Source organism: Trachymyrmex cornetzi, unplaced genomic scaffold (assembly GCF_001594075.2).
Source record: "Trachymyrmex cornetzi isolate Tcor2-1 unplaced genomic scaffold, Tcor1.1 scaffold283, whole genome shotgun sequence".
Lineage (NCBI taxonomy): Eukaryota > Metazoa > Arthropoda > Insecta > Hymenoptera > Formicidae > Trachymyrmex > Trachymyrmex cornetzi.
In genome coordinates, this window is record NW_017297514.1 from 64,156 (window position 1) to 80,008 (window position 15,853).

General features: G+C 31.9%; 2 protein-coding genes across 15 annotated transcripts in view; one reads left to right on the top strand and one right to left on the bottom strand.

Moving 5' to 3' along the window:
* Positions 1–1,118: 1,118 nt before the first annotated feature.
* Positions 1,119–11,219, top strand: LOC108762253 (protein-L-isoaspartate(D-aspartate) O-methyltransferase). 13 transcript variants are annotated; one of them, XM_018509184.1, is made up of 8 exons: positions 1,119–1,251; positions 1,327–1,398; positions 2,549–2,811; positions 2,973–3,094; positions 3,237–3,376; positions 4,540–4,765; positions 5,117–5,202; positions 6,619–6,924. In XM_018509184.1, exons 4-8 carry the CDS (start codon positions 3,040–3,042, stop codon positions 6,799–6,801), a joined length of 690 nt encoding a protein of 229 aa, XP_018364686.1. In that variant the 5' UTR covers positions 1,119–1,251; positions 1,327–1,398; positions 2,549–2,811; positions 2,973–3,039; the 3' UTR covers positions 6,802–6,924. The 13 variants fall into 13 exon arrangements, with proteins under 13 accessions (XP_018364686.1, XP_018364680.1, XP_018364687.1 ...); XM_018509178.1 differs by having other exon boundaries at positions 2,977–3,094; positions 3,220–3,376; XM_018509185.1 differs by having other exon boundaries at positions 2,977–3,094.
* The window catches only part of LOC108762251 (acyl-CoA Delta(11) desaturase), an 8,598-nt gene continuing 1,920 nt past the window's right edge, over positions 9,176–15,853 (bottom strand). The window contains exons 1-6 of one of the 2 annotated variants that reach the window (XM_018509171.1): positions 14,598–14,675; positions 12,283–12,564; positions 11,410–11,540; positions 11,127–11,332; positions 9,640–9,825; positions 9,176–9,519 (exon numbers count right to left, since the gene is read on the bottom strand). In XM_018509171.1, the coding sequence (XP_018364673.1) occupies positions 9,234–9,519; positions 9,640–9,825; positions 11,127–11,332; positions 11,410–11,540; positions 12,283–12,544 (1,071 nt within the window). In that variant the 5' untranslated portion in view covers positions 12,545–12,564; positions 14,598–14,675 and the 3' untranslated portion in view covers positions 9,176–9,233. Of the gene's footprint in view, positions 9,520–9,639; positions 9,826–11,126; positions 11,333–11,409; positions 11,541–12,282; positions 12,565–14,597; positions 14,676–15,853 lie in introns of those variants that run through there. The other variant, XM_018509172.1, reaches the window with a different exon arrangement.

The following is a 15,853-nucleotide window of genomic DNA, read 5'->3' on the forward strand; positions in this document are numbered from 1 at the left end:
CGGATCCATCGTCGACTTAAAGAAGAGCATTAAACTCTGATAGATGTAATCGATGTAACATGGAATCTCAGTCTGATAAATATTAAAGGCCCCCATTTATGTCAAAGATACGTGTCTAAATACATTTTAATAAATGTTCGCTTCTTATGCTATAACGTAGAACCATTTTATCATTTTATTGTTGGAATACGATCTTAACCTTAAATAAGATCTTATATTAATTAAATTCAAATAAAACTTTATATTAGTCTATTGGATTATGAACAGTCCGATCTTATACTTAAATTTGATCTTAGATAATATTAAAATTTATGCAGTCTCAATGAAACAACTATAGTTTCTTGAGATCGTATTTTAGGTTTAAAAAAATGTATTTCTTTATTTAAATTTTAGATTCTATTTTTTTTTTGGAGATTTGAAAATTTGGAGATATGGGTTTGCGATGCAATATTTAAAATTAGCGGCGTTATGTTTAAAAGTATAGGCTGAAGATGACTGAAACAAAGTTGAGTTGAAACGTTCCAATTTTTAACCCAATTTTTTTTGTATTAATTTGTTATTAAAATTATTACGCATGTTTAAAACCAGCATTAACTCCTATAGCCTTCATATTTATATTTATTATTTGTCTATCATACAATAGAATAGAATATATGATTCTATTTTACCCATAATATCTATTATCTATGCATAATTTATATGGGCCATGTGGCTAAGATAGATAGACATTGACATCGAATCGTAATTAAAATTCTTTTTTAAAGATATCAAGAGATACCATTGTTGATTCATTATATATACTTAACGGGTATCATGACGTAAATTTTATTCTTTTACACAAAGAATTCGCTGGAGAAGAAACCTTTATCTTGTGTCTCTTATTATATAAATCATTGTGCAAGTGAGAATGTAGCGCCATGATTTACTGCCGTAGCATCTCGCTGAGGAAGACTTAATTTACCGCTGCTATCCAACACTGTGATTAATTGATAAAATTACAACTAGAATTGATAAAATTACGACAGCAAGCTAATTTTGATACGGAACTGTGTGTCTATGTTTGCGTTTGTTGCTTGATAACACATGCGATGACTTTTAACGTCAAGCGGCGACGTAGGTCGACTGAGGGTGCATTCCACTAACGTTTGGACTGCCGCGAGCATCATTTCATCCTTGTTTAATATTTGAAAACGATAAGTATGAAATGATGCTCGCGAGCGTTACGAACGTTAAGTGAAACGCGCCCTGATTGTAAGTATTTGAGGTCTCCTCGTAATCTCTTCCATTCGGGAACGTTTTTCCTAAAGATTCTTTTTTTTATTCAAGATCCGCCGAGACATGTTTCAATTCAGATTCTACGCGTCGATACATCGCGTACGATACGTGTCAGAGCCAATCGTAAGAATTGCTCAGCTAGATGTTTGAAACGAAATTCCTGAGTCATTGTTGCTAAACGCAATTGAAGTCATGTCGGTTACATCCAACGAAAGTATGTTTAAATTCCGTTCTTCAATTTCATTTTAAACATCTGATTGACCATTATAGTTTTATTATATGTGTAAAATCGTCCTCTAGGTGAGCGGTTTACCCCCAAAAAGTCGCTTCGAAAGTGCACTAACCGACTAATCAACGTTCTAATGACTGAAAATTTAATTCGGTTCCTCATATTATTCTGCGGAAAAACATCTATATATACACTTTATTTTTTATGTGGTTATTGAATAGTTATAAATAATTGTTTATTTAAAAAATCTAAACTTGGAATACAAATTTCGAAAAAATTCTGTAAAATTAAATTATTTTAAGCATTAAAAAATCCAGTTATAGACCTTTAATTTCTAGTCTTGATTGTGTTCTCACATATGCGGTCTAAAATAAACGTTTCTTAATATTATCTGTAAGGTTAATAATTGGATCAAAATGGACATTTTTTTGTCTCTGAGACATTTTTGTTTAAATCAATAATTTTTGAGATAAAAAATGTCTAAACTTGAAAAATGACAACTTTTATAATTTTTTTTCTCCGAAATTAGTCATCTAATCAGTATGAATAAAAAACGAAAATATTCGGCCAATCTTAAACTATAACAAGAACTTTATTTTATTTTGATCTGTATTGTTGTTGACAGTAAAAACTTTATAAAAATGAAGGGGCGTCCGCGACGCCTTATATAATAATTAATAAAGTTTTCACTATCAATAACAGTATAATCAAATACAGATTAAAATAAAATAAAATTCTTGTTATAGTTTAAGATTGGCCGAATATTTTCGATTTTTATTCATACTGATTGGATGACTAGTTTTTGAGAAAAAAAATCATAGTAAATCACACGTAAATCATTCATTCAAGTTTATAAATTTTTTGTCTCAAAAACTATTGATATAAACAAAAAAGTCTTAGAGACAAAAAATATCCTTATTAATCAGATAAAAACTTGACGTCACTTAAAATCAGACTGGGGGCGAAATCTTAAATATAAAATTTTATATATATATTTATATTTTTTTGTGTGAACTTATGTCTCACGTTGATATATATTTATAGTTACAAAAATCTTCATTTCGGAGTTCAACGCGTTCTAGAACGGTTCGCAAATTTAAATCCGCGCTCCAATCTCGCGGGCGAGAGGCAAATCGATAGCCACCGCATCAGCTGTTTAGTTCCCTCCTTTCCCCCCTGCTTCCCTCACCCACGATTCTCCCTTAAGGTCGCCACTTGTGTCATCACGGCCATATTAGGCACGAGAGGAGGAATGAGGACGGATGAGGACGTTTCGCGATAAATGAGGCTGCCCTGAAACTTTCAAGGTACGTTTTTTTTATCCGCCACTTTTTTCAAACATCTTTCGTTTATCGTTTATTGTCGCCAGAAGTTAAGCGATCTGAATAAAATTGATCGTCGACGAACGTCGTCATGCGTCGTCTCTGTTGTCATTCATGATCATCTGTGTATTGTTTTATGATGTAAGGCAGAAGGCTTTCTCGGCTGCGTTACGAGGCTCTTCCCGGTGGATTTCAAGGGACAGCCTGCGAAGCATGGCATGGCACTGCAATGGCACTACGAACCAAGAGATGGTGACGAAGCTGAAAGGTAAATGACCCCTGCGATTGTCGCAGGATCAATGCATAGGAAGGACAGACTTAATTATCGCAATTAATAGCACCGAAATCTACTATTCGTTAGAGTTACAATTGTTCGCTTTGTACGGCAATTAGGGACAGATTATTCGCAGATGCTGGTATACTGGCAACGGACAGAGCAGAAGCCGCTATGCTCGCTGTTGACAGAGCCAAATACTGCCACGAACCGGATCCTTATCTTGACCGTCCCAGAAGAATTGGTTACAACGTGACCATCAGTGCACCACATATGGTAAATGTATATTTTACCTGTTTTATGTCTTATAAAGCTGATATTTGTATGAATAAGTTTATATGGCTCATTTTGCTTACATAAAATATGATATAAATAGAAAAAGTATATAGATGTTTAATATGTGTGAAACATTAACTCTATTTTGAGTCATCTTCAACAAAACAATCCATCCATTAACGCAATAAGATGAGATATTGCATCGCAAAATAATATCTCCACAATTCCTGCATGCGCTACGTGGCTAATCATAAAGTGAGACCCATACTCAATCAGTTACAAAACTGAGTAGTAATGAGCAACTCAAGCTAAAATTAAAATTCATTATTAATATACTGTAAATGGGTTACTCACATAATGATCAGCTTACCTCGCATGTCTACCACACACATTCAATACAAAGTGCATCTTACAAATTTTGAAAACAAAAAATTATATCTAAAATCGTCATATTGAAATTTGGATATAATAATATAAAGAAGAACAAAGTGTGTCTTGGCAGTTATAAGTTCGGTCAAATAATAAAAGTCTATACTAAAACATTGCGGATAAGAAATATATTTCACAACTGTTTAAACATTCTAGCAAACGAAGTAAGATAACATTATTGTTATAACTTCACATTCAGCAATATAAATTTAATAAAACGCATGTTGTACGTAACAGTTTCATTGTTTAAAAAGTATAAAATTATAACATTGATGTTATGTTACTTTTAGTTGGCATTTACTGGAATGTTTACAAAAATATATAATTAATAATTTAAACGGCATAAACTATTAATATAATTCTTACGTAGTTTCAAACTAAACATAAAACTTGGAGCAAATTTGTTGTGAAGCTGCTTGGCCTTGACTCCTTTCTAATTTGTTACGTAAAGTTAATCACACACTTAAATATTATAAATAAGTATCTATATAGAAAGATGTTAATAGGATTTTATTTATTTATCATTTACCAGGAATATGATTTGAAATGGGGTTATCAGAGTATAATCTTTTATTTTATTTTTGTTATTCGTGTTAAACATATATTTGATGACGGCAGACTTTTCAAACAAAGATATTAACACATCGCACAGAAAATTATCATCGAAGATGATATACATTTCTTAAGTCTCTATTTGGTGATGGTTTGATAAACTACGTCCATATTTCTTGCAGCATGCGTACGCATTGTCTACCCTCTCTGATCAACTCTTCGACGGCGCCAAGGCACTTGACGTCGGCTCAGGCTCGGGCTATCTATCTGCCTGCATGGCGTTCATGGTAGGCTCAGGCGGACGTGTAATAGGCATCGAGCATATTCCCGAGCTCATAGAGATCTCCACTAGGAACGTTCGCGAGGATAATCCGCACTTCCTCAAGGAGGACCGCATCAAATTTGTGGGTAAGCTGTCGGTATTCCGTTAACGTTACAGTCCTTTCTGTTATTGTCCCCAGTAGTCCTTTCACTCAGACAGTCGAAGCTCCTTCTCTCGTCAATGTTATGCCTTTCCTTTACGTCTGATTATCATGAATTTTCGTGCAAAGCTCATTGCACGATGAGAGAAAACGTTCAAGAAATATTACATGTATGCATAGTCCGAATAAAAGAAACCCGTGATCTATCCACGTGGAGTAGGTATGTACGTTGCCGTGAAGAGTCGAACGGAACACTGTCCACCAACTGTGTGGCTTTGCTGTAAAGGTAAAACATAAAGACTGCCGACTAACGACAGGTCATTATGAATGCGCCTAGTGGGAGACGGCAGATTGGGACAACCTGCTGACGGCCCTTACAACGCTATACACGTTGGAGCAGCGGCCGAAACTTTACCGGAGACGGTGAGCATGAGCGATAATGGATCGCCAGTATGCTGTCTAAGAAAAAAAAGAATAGATGCAAGTTGCGTTCCATTATTCACTACAAGTACTGTACACGAGTACGTTAGTCTAAGTTCCTTGCTTTAAAAGGCTGTAAATTATAAAATAATAAATTGACCAGTCACAGTCGAATATGAAAAAAATAATCAACTATGATTGGTCAATTCCTTACGGTTTACGGCCTCTTAAAGCAAGGTTATGGCCTAGACTTAACCGGTACAGTGTACAGTGAGATTTTAAAGTGTAACACCTATATTCTACAATAGCCGTAAACATAATTGTAAGTGATTGTGGTTGTAAGAATTGACTATTCACAGTCAAATATTCTTTTCATATTCGACTTGATATCTTTGTGAATCTGGTATTCGACTTTTTATAAATTAAATTTTTTATTAAAAAATGATAGTATTTTGTTTGCAATTCCATATATTAAAACATACATAATTTTCAAAAAATTACTGTTATCCGACTTTAAGGTAAAAAGATTGTTAATATATTTTGATTCAGAATCGTGTTTTAGTTGTTTGTAGTGATTTTTCGGTCGTTTGTAGTCGATTCGTTTAAAAATTACAAGAAATTTACGATAAATAAATACGTAACTTTGTCAATTTTTGAGATACCTCAAATCCATTTGCGGTATCTTCCTTAGAATCGTTTGTAATTGTGTATAGTGATTTTCCGGTCTTCAATTATTCTTGAGCCCCCTGAGATTCTATTAATAGTCACGAAAATTTGCCCAGGACCGACAGTCTTTAATAGTATCTCGTTGCTGCCAATACTAATTCAGAAACCTGGTTTTAGTCACATTTTCTGAAAGCCTAGTTCGGTCTCCTGGTCTCTATTCTTCATGTGTATATAATGCATAAAGCAAAAAAAATTAACCAATCAAAGTTTTTTATTTCATGGAAAGAAAAGAAATGAAAGATTTTGATTTATTTTTTATGCACTGTATGCTCCCTTACGCATAAAAAATTTTATTGTTAAATTTAACAATAGTTATTAGAGGTGGCTCAATAACATAAAACATAAGTGGGAAGGAGCATACAGCCACACACACAAGAAGTTTTTTGCCAAAGTCATATATTTAAAATAAAAAATGTACACGTTTTGTCCAAGGTTTGGCCATCATCAGTACAATAAACGAATGCAAGATGTTAAATAATAGAACGTCAACGAAGATGTCGAAGTGAAATTGATATCCGGAAATTATTCTGATTCCTCGATCTTTTTGGCATATAAGATTAAATCTTATTTCTTGATCGCTGCATGTTAAATTTTATTGTAGACGCCATACATTATAGGTTTTCAGTACTCGCAATAAATAATGGAACGTAGCTATAGAATGTGATACACGTGTAAACGATGTAATTTTTGTAGCTGATTGACCAACTGGCTCCTGGAGGTCGACTGATCTGCCCAGTCGTGGCCATAAAAGGTTTCCAAAGGTTACAAGACCTGCTGCAGGTGGACAAGAGCACAGACGGCGCGATCACAAAGAAGAAGCTGATGCAAGTCTCTTATGTTCCTCTCACGGATCCCACCACTCAATTACGTAATTAGAGTTACTAAGGTGAGGTGCTACGGCGGAAATAAACGCAAAATTTCCGGGCAGATAATTAAACGATCGCGTATATACAAACCCAGATTAGCAATAATCAAAATTTTTGTATCCACAAATTTTTTCACGCATGCGTAGATATGGAGTGCACGTCGTCTTCAATTGGGGATATCAATAAACTATATATATTTTGTACCTGCCTTGGTTAATTCCTTCGCATTTCTTCCACTAAATTAACATATTACAGTCGCAACTATGATTGTTTTCCTCTTAGGAGACTAATGTCGATTTATCTTTCTTGACATTCAATAAATAACAAAGATCGAATATATCGACTGTGTTACCTAAAAGGAAAGCAGCTCATATATGGGGCATTCCGTGCCAAGCCAGCTACCCATTTTGCGAAGTTTCATGGATTTCGTTCATATTGCTTGAGCTTGAACAGTTTGATGAATAAAGACTCTACGCCGAATAATAGACCCGTAGGTTAACTGATTGCTGAACTATAGGGCCGTCAACTTTGGGGTTTTCTCGTCGCAGCGCTCTTTTTACTTGTCGTTAGTGGATATGAAAGACAAGTTTGAAAATTAAATATTGACATTTTTTAATATAAAATTGAACGCTCTTTTACGTGAAAATATTCTTTTTTTTTTTCAATCAGATCGTTTTTGATGATTTTTGTCCGTTTTTAAATTTTCAAAATGGCGGTGCGACTAAAAGACCAGTCTCAATTTTCTTTCAATATAACTCAAAATGTAGCCCCAGATCTCTACTTTGTTACTCTAAAAGGATATAATGGGACACGCATTCGTTTTGATTAATAATAATAAATTTTATGCAAGTGTCCGGCCATAGGCACATATCCAATCACTGGGACGTTTATCTTATGCCAGTAAAAAAACGTACACAAAACGTACACTTTTTGGTCAAGAAGGCAAGAGACAAATAGCAAGAAACAGGAAACAAAAAGCACATTGTAGAACAGCCATAACAATGGGCAAAGAATTGAAAGAATACAGACGATCCTAACGTAGTCAGCCATTTTGATTTTATCAAGAATGTATGAATATGAAAGATACGCGCGCAGAGAAGGACAGATTGCCTCGATATTTTGCCTCTCGCACCGTTCTGCCAAACCCAGTATATATACTATAGATGCTGGATCTTATATGTCCAGGGCTGCGTTCCGCTTCACGCATGATGCGCATGCTGCATTATTTATCCTTGTTATTCACCGAATGTTAAACAAGGATAAATGATGCATCATGCGCATCATGCGTAAAACGGAACGCAGCTTATGTGTCATATGCTTAACTTTTAGTCGCTGCATGAAACACGAGTGACGAACTACGACGTATTTGCCTGATAAGTCCCTGTTAGATCAACATTTTTTAGGGAGGGGAGCCCATCCCTTCCATTTACTGTTTTTAACGAATAATTTTAAATTGAATATTCACCTGGATCTTCGAATTTTCGGTTGAACAACGAAAGATCAAAGAAATATTACAGTATAAAAAACAAAAATTAAGTTTATATTATCATATTAACAAACACCTGTGAATTTTTTAATCGCATACTAAAAAAAATTTACTAAATCTGAGTAAATATTTCTTCGAATAATTTGAAATAAACATTTAATTAGAGTAAGTAAATATTTGCTCAATAAAAGTAAATATATACTTAATCAAATTAATGGTTCTTGTATCAAATAAATATATGTTTACATTTAATAAATATTTACTTAATATAAAATACAAGGAGCATGCAGCCACACGCAGAATGTTTTTTGCGAATGTTATATATCTATTTAAAATTTTTACGTTAACAAAAACAATTTCATAAATGTTTCAGTCCACATCAGGCCATATTCAGTATGCAATATAATTTATCAATAATTCGTAATCATCAGAATAAAGGAGTAAAAATAAACAATAAAAATAGTTCGTTATAGTCTACGCTTGTGTAAGTTGTCAAAAATAATTTACCTCCGTTAATCTTAACGAGAGATTTATTGAAACGTTGTGTGAAACTTTTAATGTGACAAAATTTATACTTATTATTTATACTTATCATGAAAGGAGGGGATTAAAATTATTTTAATTGAGAGGTGAATATTCTTTAATAATAGGCAAATAGATATCCAGTAATAAATTATTTATATTGCATACTAAAGATGGCCTGATGTGGACCGAAACGTTTATGAAGTTGTTTTTATCAAGGTAAAAATTTTAAATAGGTATATGACATTCACAAAAAAACATCTTGTGTGTTCCTTGTATTTTGTATTTGTATGTTCCTTGTATTTTGTATTTGTATTTTGTGAGCTACTTGTAAATTTATAAATATATTTACTTAAATTTAGTTTTTTTTCTGTGTGTCCATTTGTTAACTGATTCAAAAAAACTCTCTATTATAAAAATGAGATAATTCTTTATCACTTTTTAAATTCAATTTTACTTATAGCTGAATATGGCACAGCTTCCCACAAAGAATGACTTCCATCACCCTTTTTCCTCATGACGGTTTTTACGAGTTCTTTCGACGGTTCTTTGAGATCGTACGCCCACCCAATTTTCGCAAAGAAGTTAATAAAAGCTGTGGTTGGGGAACCGTGTAACTCGGCAGCTTTATAGTCCCACGGAAAAACATGATGATAATTGTGCAGTCCTTCACCGCCCGAAAAAAAGTTAACCCATCGGTTCTGTGTCGGATTTATATACCTGCCATTGAAATAAACGAGACAAAATTATTCTTAGGCAATATATAAAATAGCAAAAGCTTCATGTCTTCTGATCAAGTTTATTATGTGTGAATAATATTGATACTAATTTTCTGCTTACGCATCATATGGCTTTGAGCCCCAAATATGAGCCGCACTGTTGACACTCCATACGGCATTTAAAAGTATAACATAACGAATAATATCCTGGGACACGAAAGCTCTATACCAAGTTTCATTCCACGCATACACAGGCAACATCACCGGAAGCAAGAAAGCGAACATAAATGTTAATATCGGAAAATATCTGCAAAATGGCATAAATTAATTACAATATATAATTTTCATGACAGTTTTATATCTTACGTAAAAAAATCTGTGTAAAAAAATTCTAAAATTGAGAAGGTATATCGTCGTAAGCCCAAAAAATATTTGTAAAAATCTTCAACTTTAACGTAAAAGCGCGCTTAGTTTTCCCTACAAAATCGTTTTTTAAAAATGTTTCTAAGATTTTTTTTTTATCGAATTATTACAGATTGAATAAACAAGAATTTTTATTTTGATTGTTCATAATTACGTATAAATCATACTATAATTAAAAAAAATAAATTTTTTTAAACTGAAACTTTGTTCTATCGAATAATATCATTATTAAATTTGTTTTCAAAAACCTCAATTAAGCATGTATGTTTTAAATAGTTTGAAGATGTCTAAAACATATTTGTTATCAATCCTGCTTACAAGTAAGCCTCAGGGAATGTCAAAGGCCGATTTTTCTTAAATTTTTACAGTCGTTTTTTACGTAATATGAACAGTGACAGATTAACATATAGGCAAACAAGACACTTGCCTAGGGTGGCAAATTTTTCAAGACAGAAAATTTTCACACAGTTGAGATAAATTTTTAATTTGTTAATTTAACGTTTTTGTACGAGTTACACTGAGCATATTTTATCAGAAAGATATTTTAAATATAATTTTTAATTGGCTGAAGCAAGCAATTTTTAGTTTCGTTAACCTATCAAAATCCTGTATTAATATTTCGACTAACGCAACAAAAAATTGGCTGCTACAGTCAATTAAAAATGCTATGTCATATTTTACCACATAATTTGCTGCAGCAATCAATATTTTTTTTCAGTGTACATATATTTAATATAGCTAAATTAAAAATTTTGAAGTCAAACAATTTCTGATATGAATCAAAATGTTCGTTGAGCACTTGAAAATAATCAGATACGTGTTTTTTAATCGAAGATTTGTTTCTTTAATCATGTGGAAACATATATAATGTACCACATTGTCTTATCAATACATATAGTGTTAGCAATCTATATCTCACGAATAACACGTTACACATCATGTTTTCTTAAACTTGAACTTAATTTCTTATACGCTTAATTTTCGTCATATAATTTGTAATCCAACGTGTAATTTTAATTAACATCATCAGATTCCTTGCCTCAACAATTATAAAAAATGATGATTTTACTTTTCACGGACACAGCAAAAATTAGCCTTTTCATAATATTCTTTTTTCTTCGAATTTTCTTTTGTCTTTTCCAACATGAAACTATTTCGCATAATTAATTCTTTGCAAAAATTTACTTGATACTGAATGCAGCAACAGGATCAGCCAATATATCGCTCATATCCACCTGACGACCTCTTCGAATCACATCTGGATGTTTCTTCATCATCAACCAACTCACATGGGAGAAAAAGAATCCTCGGTTACTATTATGCGGATCTGCATCCATATCCGTGTACTTGTGGTGCAACCTATGATCTCGTACCCATTCGTAAATATTGTTCTGAAAGGATTTAATTGTAATAAAAAAATTTGTCTATCTTGAATAAAACGAATAAAACGGTAATTATAAATGTCTACCATGCCAGCCGAAGCATAGAGAACACCAAGTATAACTCTAAGCTGCCATTTTGCTTTATAAGCTTGGTGTGTCCACAAACGATGAACACCGGCAGTGACACCTATTCCTCCTAACATATACGTGATGAATACTTGAAACAAAAAACATGGGTATAATTAACATTAAAAATGCTTTAATATTATGCGTAACAATTTAATCCGTATTTCTTATGGGAGAATCATGTAGCATTGATTTTACTGCGACATTTGACAATTAATGATAACTTATAACACAATAGATACTTAAAGACTTAAACTAAGGCAAAATATATAAAGGAGCATAACAGTCAAACGCTAATTCTTGTTGCAAATTTAAACGTTATAACATTCATTTATTACTTATTCAACAATGTAATATAAAGTATAAACGATTCGATCTTTATTAGGTCATCGTCATTACATTCAAAACTGAGTTAGCGCGTTAATTTTCTAATATCAAGGATGACCTAACAAAGGTCAAAACGTTTTATATTACTGTTGAATTAGTAATAAATGAATGTTATAACGTTTAGATTCGCGACAAGAACTAGTACTGGCTTTTACGCTCCTTTTTATATTATACAATTGATGTAATACAAGAAAATAAGAAGTCTTAAACAACAGCTTTTTATCTGCTGTTAAGGTTCTATTGCGTGTTCTCTTTAGTTGCGTAATTGGCTTTCAAGTCGTCGTTCGAGTCAGAAGTCGCAAAAACGACTGTGACATTGTTCATAAACATGCATTACAATTTTAATGATTAATTCGTTGGTGGTTTAAATTTTATTTTTTTGTTATGTAATTTTTTTAGGACACAAGGAATCAAATTAACGAAAGAATTTTCCAAAGAATACTTACACCAAGCAGTCGTCATCAGATTTTCGAAAAAGTCAAAAGTAAAACATGCATATATGAAGTATAAATGAAGAAAACTAATAAATAAAATGTTAAACCACTTTGGCTCCGTCTTGAACCACCCTTCAGTTTTTGTATAGTTTTTGCTTCTGTTTTGTGTGTAATTTTCAGTATCTATCATCTTTGTAGTATTTGAAGATTTCTTATTTTGTGAATCTTTCTCCGTAAGTATTTTTGAATCTGTGCTTAAAACATTTGGTGTCATCTTTGATGTCGATGACTCGACTGAAAATCCAAAAATATACTTCACACTATAAAAAAATAACAGACTCTGACCCGTTTCCACCAACGCAGATTAACTTTAATCTTGATTCAATTTACTCTTTGTTTTCTTCTAGTTTTAAAGATTAGAAAGAGACGAAGAGTAAGTTGAGAGAACCGAGATAAAGTTAATCTACATTGGTGGAAATGGGCATCAGTCGCTTTGGTTCTTCAAACGAATAATTGAAGGTTAAATTTGTTAATATAAACATTAATATAAATATTATAAACTGTATAAAAGAACTCTCAGAGTTCAACAAGAATATGAAGAGACACGGTGCTATGAGAGTGGCGCGATAATTAGTGCACAGATTCCAACAAATAAAATTTACTAAACGGTTATATGTATCACTCACTTGAAAAAAAGTGGTAGACTGAAAATTTAGCAAAAATTTACCAAATTTCAAATAACTTGGTTAATAATGAAGATAAAATATGTTTAAAAATATGTTTAAAGATGCAAAATGAAGTTTGAGAGAGAGAGAGAGAGAGAGAGAGAGAGAGAAGTAACCACTTTAAAAATATTTAATTAAATACTTTTCTTGTATTTTAATAAACGATTTATTAAAACCGTATATGTACTAAAACTGTATATGTGAATACACAACAAGCAAGAATTTAATGTCTATTACGATCGAAATTGGATTTTAGATGCTTTTCTTTTTTAAAGAATTTCTATGTGAATTTATATATTAAGTAATCAGTTATTTGAACTGCGCGCCGAAATTTAATTAATTAGTCAATTGTTAAGAGTCTTACAATATTTTGCCAAAATACATTTCGGCTCTAACATTTGAGCCCTTTTTAGCGACAAAAAACGCAAAAATTTAGACATTGAAAATAAGTTGTGTTAGATATTGTCAGAGAAGTCAGTCGATAGAAACAAAATTATAATGTTCAATTAAGCTGTGTTCGGAATAGGACTTCTATAAGTATTCGAATATCTAGATATTCGGACATCCGAAATCGATTCCGATCACAGAATTCAAAACCGTATTATTCGGGTAATCTCGATATCCGAATTATTCGGATTCGCGGATCTGAATTTGGATCCGGATTTAAATTCAGATCCAAATCTGAATTTGGCTTCAGATTTAGATTCATGTCTAGAAAAAAAGAAAACATCGATGTATTTAATGAATTTTAACACACAAGTTATTTTTTAAATAAAAATTGAATTTTGGTTTATATATATAATTGAACACAGAAAAAATGTTACGGTTGCTACAACCGGAAATAATGATAATTTTCGCCCATCAATATATATGGTTGTGATAACCGTAAGACGGGCATGTCTTTACAGCCATAAATAACCGTTAAAATATGCCAATCTTACAGTTATCACAATCCTACACTATAATTCTTATATCCAAAAAATGTATTGATAAGCGATTTTTGGTCGTGGCAAATGTAGCCGTTTTTTTCTTTAAAAAAATATAAAAAAATTATAAATATAGATTCACACAGAATTATACAAGTACTTAAAATCCAACTAGACTGTTTAAGGCATTTGTTTCTATAGGTTGTATTTTTCACATATACGTCCTATGAGATTTAATATTGTTTATAAATATAAATGTTTAGAACAGATTCTCAATCTTAAAATAGTAATAACAAAGATATACAAGGCTAATAAGAGAAATAATTGTATTTTACTTTTTATTTTACACTCAGTATTTTACCAATTAAACATTAAATTATTAAATTACTTGTCAACTTAATTTGTTTATACATTGCTATAGTAGTTCTTTTATATTACTATAATAATTTTACTGTGGTAGTTCAGTTGCGTTTCTAACAAATCCGAAAAATCAATTCGGCATGCAATTTAAGAAATTGCAAATGATATATAAATTTACATGAAATTATTTAAAGCACTCAAGATCTAAGTTCGATCGGTGTAGGAATTATTTCTTAATTATTGTGTATTTATATTATATGGTCTAATAAATTATCTTATTAAATTATTCATTATTTTTAACTATCCATATCTTTACCTTGCCCCAACAAAATTCGTGTTGTGACTCACTTTATGGTCAGTGATGATCGAATTAGTAGAAATGTTTCTTCTGAATGAGACTACGATATTTTGAGATTCTTATTTTTAACTCAGCTTGCTCTACACAACCCGGAAAAAATTTTTCATGCATAAATATGAATATCTATAATTCATACATATTCATATATACTTACGCGCATGAAAAATTTTTTTAAATGATACCATTGTATTGTTTCCTTACATGTGTCATTTCCGATGACAATCTTTTGCTAAGATATCTTTGATTATCCAAAATCTTCATCTCGCAGCAAAATTCGTGGTTGTGACTCATCCTATATTCAGTGATGACCGAATTAATAAAAATGTTTCTTCTGATGTGGCTCTGATATTGTGAGATTTTTGTTTTTTTTTAACTATCTACTAGTTTGCCCTACATAACCCGGTAAAAGATTTTTCACACATAAATATACATGTGTTTAAAGTTTATACATATTCATATGTACTCATGCATGAAAAAAATTTTAAATTGAGATTATTGTATTGTTTTCTTATGTGTCATTTCCGATAACAATCTTTTGCTAAATCCCACATTATGTAGGCAATAATACATGTAGGCAAAAGTAACTCCGTTTCTAAAATTTCTACTTGTGCACAAAAGTGCATGTAGGCAATCGAGCTGTAGGCAATAACACATGTAGGCAATCGATTTGTAGGTAAATGAGATGTAGGCAAAAGGTGCTGTAGGTAATCAATATGTAAGCAAAAGGAGCCCTCTCGGTTAATTCATATTTCTACATTACTTACTGTGCGTGCTATATTAATATCTTCGGTAACATGCGATACTTGCAACGCTATATGGCTGACGCATTATAGGGCATTTTATCATAAGTGAAAAGACGACTTAAAAATATCTTGTGTCATAATTTTAGATTTTAGTTGTTTGGGATATCTCTCTTGCATTAAAAACAATAATTTAAGATAAATATATGCAGAAGAATTGCAAGCTTATAAATTGTAAATACAAACAGATATATTTATGAGATAAAAGGTCGACATAACTATGATATAATCGCAGCACCATTTGGAATAAAATGTTTCATATATAATATATATATAATTGTACAAAATTATATAAAATTATATATAGTTATATAAGGTTTGTTCGCGGTTGCATGCTTCAATATGCTCCTATCATACCTCCTACTCACTCCAATGACGCACTCATTAGAGTGAGTAGGAACTATGGTAGGAGCA

Bases quoted from the DNA above. Each gene is read 5' to 3' on its own strand.
- LOC108762253 (XM_018509175.1), top strand. From the start codon at position 2,941: ATGATCATCTGTGTATTGTTTTATGATGTAAGGCAGAAGGCTTTCTCG. The intron at 3,377-4,539 runs GTAAATGTATAT...TATTTCTTGCAG, and splicing joins CCATCAGTGCACCACATATG to CATGCGTACGCATTGTCTAC. The intron at 4,766-5,116 runs GTAAGCTGTCGG...GAATGCGCCTAG, and splicing joins GGACCGCATCAAATTTGTGG to TGGGAGACGGCAGATTGGGA.